This window comes from Tupaia chinensis, unplaced genomic scaffold, assembly GCF_000334495.1.
Source record: "Tupaia chinensis unplaced genomic scaffold, TupChi_1.0 Scaffold000416_1, whole genome shotgun sequence".
In the NCBI taxonomy this organism is placed as follows: domain Eukaryota; kingdom Metazoa; phylum Chordata; class Mammalia; order Scandentia; family Tupaiidae; genus Tupaia; species Tupaia belangeri.
The window spans coordinates 687798-693797 of record NW_006159921.1 but is presented as its reverse complement, the minus strand read 5'-3'; the positions used below and the strand labels follow the sequence as shown (position 1 = coordinate 693797).

General features: G+C 46.8%; 1 protein-coding gene across 1 annotated transcript in view; it reads left to right on the top strand.

Annotated features, from left to right (window-relative positions):
* The first annotated feature begins 2679 nt into the window (after nt 1-2679).
* The window catches only part of YPEL2 (yippee like 2), a 52102-nt gene continuing 48781 nt past the window's right edge, over nt 2680-6000 (top strand). The window contains exon 1 of the mRNA XM_006154621.3: nt 2680-3002. Within this exon, the coding sequence (XP_006154683.1) occupies nt 2886-3002 (117 nt within the window). The 5' untranslated portion in view covers nt 2680-2885. The remainder of the gene's footprint in view (nt 3003-6000) is intronic.

The following is a 6000-nucleotide window of genomic DNA, read 5'->3' as shown; positions in this document are numbered from 1 at the left end:
TCTCTGAGGCAGAGCTGAGAGAATTACTTCCCATTTCCATGTCCTTCAAGTATTCCTATAATCAGTTTAATATGATTTCACATCTTTAAAAGTAATGGTAGGAGGGGACCAACAGGTGGTATGGTGGTTGAGTTGCTGGACTCTCCCACGTTTTACTACAGTTCAAGCCCTGGACTGGGTGGCTTAAAAATCATGCCAGGTGTGTGTGCGTGTGTGCATGCCCAAAAACCTGAGAGAAGAATGGAGGTGTGGTGTGGCCATCCCCCAGGAGTGTGATTTCTCACTTTCCCCCTCTCTGTCTCTGTCTCTCTCCCTGGCAAGCACACGTGCCCTAAGGCAAAAGCCTAAAAAAGAAAGAAAGAAAGAAGGAAGGAAGGAAGGAAGGAAGGAAGGAAGGAAGGAAGGACAGAAAGAAAGAGAGAGAGAGAATAATGGTGGGAGAGGTTAGGGGTGGCGTAGTGGAACTACAACTGGACCACATGGGAAAGATAATGGGCTTGGGTCTCAGGACCTCCCTGAGTGTGCTGGGCATGTGCCTATACCAGTCATCCCGGTCACCTGAGACCAGGAGTGGGTTGTGGCATGAAGACCCTGTTAGTGGTGCCTGGCTTTCATGGAAGAAATAAACAAACTTTTAATTAATTAATTATTTTAAAGTAGTGATGTGAGACCAAGCTAGGGGACATATGCCTAGGACCCTGTGGGTCAGAATCCTTCGATAGTGAGACATCTGGAGTATAAATGATCACTTTGCATGTGGAACCTACTTGGCTCAGAGCTGCAGAAGCCCAGCATTCACTGTGGGATAAGGATTAGTGGCCCCTGTTGTCCTTCAGCCTAGTGCTGGCCAGTGGCATTCATCTCTCAGAAAGAAATATAGAGCCCAGGAGTGTGTAGCAGTCTCAGTGACTGCTATAGCAGGAAGGATACCAGGGTGGAGGAAAACTTCCCCTTAGCAGCTTTGGTCTCTTAGTTTAGGAGATTTGGAATATGATTTGTAGGCTTTTTTTGAGAGGTTTTTGCTGTAGGGTGCGTGCACTCGCTGGAAAGACAGAGAGAGACAGAAAGCAAGAAATCATACCCCAGGGAGGATGGCCATGCCGGAATCCCTTCTCCTCCATTCTCCTCTAGGGATCTTGGGCACACACGCACACATGCCCGGCATGAGTTTAAGCCACCAGGTCCAGAACTCGAACCACGGTCAACTACATGGGAGCTCAGAGACACAGCCATTACAGTAACTGCTGGTCCCTAGGCTTTCTTTAAATATCTAGATGGATCCCAGACATAATACAGCAAGGAAGATCTGATTGTTTGTCTTCCTCCCCCATCTTTCTAAATAATTTTATCTTCAAAGCATGACACAGTTGTTAATTAACACTCAGGACTCTCCTGGGAGGTAGGCAAGTGGGAACACTATCCCCATTTGCGAAGTCAAGGGACTAGACAGGTGCTGGAGCCTCAGGTAAGGAGAGAAGGAAGGAGCCGCAGAGAAGCAGAGCATGTTTTAGACCGTGTGGCTCTGCCTTCAGGCCTTCAGTTGGACTTCCCCACTCATTTGGAGCCATCCCACTTTCTCAGTGTCCTTGGTTCCCAATAGAATAAGAGAGTTTAGGCTATGGTAGGAGAGATGTTTAATGCTGCAGGGTGGGTAATGGAAAGTCCAAGAGTTGGGGAGAGATTCTGGTGTACTTCACTGTCATTGTGAATTTTAGATGCAGAATTCTGGTTGTGCCACTGATTCCGTTCATTCATTCTTTAAAAAAAAAAAAAAATTAAGCATTTACCCTGAGCAAAGTGCTGTGGGAATCACTTCTCTCAAAAGAGCTGGCTAGTCGCCTCTTAGGGAACCTGTGGATTAGGAATTGATACTTTGTATCCCATGCTCAATTCCTAAACAAACCTTGGTAGGTTCACTGCCTCTTCAGGTGGTGGCTTCAGGTGTTGGAGTACTCAGGCGTCTGGAGATGGACAGTAAATCATATTAGATGTAGTGAGTCTCTCGGGCCTAAGCTTCTCCTCCCTTAGCAGCTCCACCTTGGTTGGTTGGTTGGCTAAGGAAAGAGGGGCCCTTAGAAATCCTCTCTCTGGGGCTGTAGGTAGCAAGCACATCATCGAACCTGGCTCTTCTTCTTTTTTATTTTGAGAGTTTTTTGCTACAGGGCATGTGCACTCACCGGAGAGACAGAGAGAAAGACAGCGTAAAATTGTCCTCCCCAGGGGGGGATGGACACATTACAATCTCTTCTCTTATCGTCCATGCTCCTTTTGGGACCTTGGTCACGCACACACATGAGCCTGGCATGAGTTTTAAGCCACAGGTTCCGGAGCTCGAACCATGGTTGACTACATGGGAGTCCAGCAACGTAACCATTATACCTATCTATTGGTTCCTTGAACCTGGCCATTTCTGCAGCCACCTGGAAAAGGTGACGATGGTAGTAGGCTGCCCGTGAGTAAATGCTGAGTGATGGGTTATGGTGAGCCTCCAACTCCAGGAAAGCAGCAGACCTAGACTCTCCTGCGGTCTCTTTCTCATTCACTGGGCCTCTTGGACAAGAGCAAGAACAGAAGAGGGTCATTTACCCTGTGAGTGTGGCCCTCTCTGGGTGCCCATGGGACTCGACTTGCTTTGTCAGAAACCCTGCTCCATCATCTAATGCTCTTCTCCTTGTCTTGGTGCCGCAGGCTGCTGAGAACCAGCCTTCGACCTCTGCTTGAGGGCCCTTCCTCTGAAGACATCACCAGTGTGTGGAGCCTGCCCCACACCCACCCCCTGCCAAACCACGGCCTTTACCTGTGTCTTCCGGTGTTTCCCGTGCGACCCATCCTGTGGGAGTGCCTCGTGGGCAGCCCCGGAGTTCACTCCACACTCAGCGGCGCCAATGGTGAAGATGACAAGATCCAAGACTTTCCAGGCATATCTGCCCTCCTGCCACCGGACCTACAGCTGTATTCACTGCAGAGCTCATTTGGCCAATCATGATGAACTGATTTCCAAGGTACATGGTTCCTGCAGGTCTTCCTGCTTGGGGGAAGCACATTTACTGCTCTTAAGATCGCAACAGTTTATAAGCTCTCCCAGAGACTGGGAAACTGTACTGCATCTTTTGTAGAGGGAGGGCTGACCTGCATGACTATCTCAACTGAGAAATAACTCTGTGTTGGAGGGACAGGATAGTGTTTTAATTTGTTGACTTGGAAATTAGATGTCATCCTTACTGGGGGTTGGCAGCTTACAGACCAGAGAAGGGCGGGGCTGAGGAGTGACCAAAGCTTTTGCTTGGCTTGCTTGGTTTAGGTTGGCAGATCAGTGCTGTGGAGAGTACTGCCTGCTTGGAAAAAGTGAATGTTAAGAAAGGGGGTGGAGGAGTGGGTGTCTAGAGAAGTTTATTAGCTGAGATGAGAGAGTCCCTGGGAAAGTTGTGAGACAGTGGTATTACTGAAATGGGTAGCCTTTGAGGAGGACCCAAAGTGGCTGTTGAAGGGCTAACCTGTGGGACCTTTGATCATTATCAGAAGAAAGAATGGAACCCAGTTTTCCTTGAGGAGCCTTGGCACCTGCTGTCTAAGACTGAGGTTGGGAGTTATTGATAAGTAAATAAGCCCAGCATTTGAGTTGTGCAACCCAGTAGCTGGGTCCTTCAGGCCGCACTCTTAGGGGAGCTACCTCCCTCCTGGCCCTAGATTCCCAGGGGATGAAATCAGATTTTACATGACAAAGAGGAAGAGACCATTGGAGACTTTTCTCTTTAAAAACATCTTTCCTGGGGCTAGCAGGTATGGTGGTATGGTGGTTGAGGGTGCTGGACTCCCATGTGGCCGACCATGGTTCAAGTCCCAGGTCTGGCAGCTTGCTTTCTCACTCTGTCTGTCTATCTGTCTCTCTCATTCTGTCCCTTTCTGGTTAAACTAAAATAAATAAAATTAAATAAAATAATTCTTTAAAAATATTTTTCCTCAAAACCTAGACTCCATACTGTTCAAATCCAACTGACCAAACAATCTTTATGTGAACTCAGACTTAAATTTTTTTTTAAATTGGTGTTCCTGGTCTTTTTTTTTTTTTTTTTTAGAGTGGTTTTGCTGGTCTTTTGTTTTTTTTTTTTCTTTTATTTTTGGAGAGGTTTTGCTATAGGGCACATGCCAGACAGAGAGAGACAGAGAGACAGAAAGCGAGAAATCATCCCCCGGGAGGGATGGCCACGCCGCAATCCCTTCTCCTCTATTCTCCTCTCGGATCTTGGGCATGAACACACACGCACCCGGTGTGAGTTTAAATCACCGGGTCTGGGACTTGAACTGCGGCTGGCTGATTTGACATAGGAGGCGGAGAAGGCCACCCAAACAACCAGGGCTGTGGTAATGGCGAGTTTCAAATCAGGCCTGGGGTCTGAAGTCTTCATGCCAGGTCAATTTCAGGGGCTAGGGCTACTACAGAGCCCAAATCCTAGAGCCTTCAGAATCCTGTCCTCTGGCTCAACTTTTTCTCTCCAATCTTTTCTGTTTTTGTGATTATTCTCCTTTTACATTTCAGCCAGCCTTTAACTTTTTCTCTATCAACTGATCCATCTTGTCTCAGATTCTATTGAGTTTGTCAGGGGAGAGGGAAACTCCTTGAGCCTGGGCATTTGGACGTAGAGGGTCTAAGTTAGTGGGAGAAGGGGGAAATCAGTCCTCTGGGCATTGGACGTGGGCTTGTAGATATAGATAAGAACTGTGAATTTTTATTTTTTTTTAATCTCCAGACAAAGTGTATCTAGTAGAAAAACTAAAACATCATTTTTTTTTTATTCATGATAGAGCACATGCATGCACAAGAGAGAGCGAGAGTGCGCGCGTACGGAGAGAGAGAGAGAGAAGCAGGAGTATTCCTCACAGGGTCCGGTCATGCCATGATCCCCTTTCTCCAGTCCTCCAGAGCATGGCATCCTGAGCACTCATATGTATGTGCCCAGTGTCTTTCAGGCTGACCGGGCTTGGCATTCAAACCGTAGTCACTTCAGTGGATCCAGGTCCTCTTGAGCAGCACATTATCAGTGGACCACAGAGCTGTCCCCCAAGGCATTATTTTAATACAAAGAAGAGGTGCTATGTACATAAGAAACCGAGATACCATTAAAGTGTATTTTAGTACCCTCTATATACTAAAACCTGCTACTCCACACTTTATCAATGTTATACCTCTTAACCCTCATAAGAAGTCTTTGAATAGGTAATGCCAGTCACACACCATATGGATAGAAAAGTCGAGACTCCTAAAAGTTGCCCAATATCTCAAATTCAAAATTCTGGGCAAAATGGTTACTTTGAGTGGAGGTGTTCAGGGTTTCTGGTTGAGATGGCTATTTGAGCCAGGCCTTGTAAGGTGGGCGAAAGTTGAATATGTGGAGATGGTAATGGCCTTCACAGTTTACGTCTTATCCCTTTGGCTTGGTATGCAGCCCTTTGCCCATGTGGGGAAGCTTAGTTTTTGAGTTAGGTCTCCTACCCATTCTGCACATTGTTTAAGAGACTCAGATTTAAGCCGGGTAAAGGTATTTCATGCCTCCGTGCCTCTGCCATGAGCATCCTTTCTTCATCTGTCTCTTGAGCTCTTATACATCCTTGGGCTATGTCCCAATAGCTTTATGTCTTTGGGTCAGAACTTGGCCCATGATGGTAATTCAATAAACGATCACACAGATGGATGGATAGAGCTTGAATCTTGGGGAGAAGACAAGAATAAGTGGAAAAAAGACTTTGTTGGCCTCATGTCCTCCTTCCTGCCCCTTTTGGGGCAAAAGGGCTCATTTACAAGACCAGACCAAAGTCAACACAAGCTTTAGTTTCACAGGCTACAGCCAGTGCACAGATGGGGTGCATTAAAGCTTGATGATTTAAAGAGTTGGGTGAAATGCCTGACTGTGGGGGAAGAGTGAGGGAACTGTGGCTGGCATTGCACAAAGATTCCTTTATTTCACTCCACAGCCACCCCCAGCATTAAATAATCTATAGATT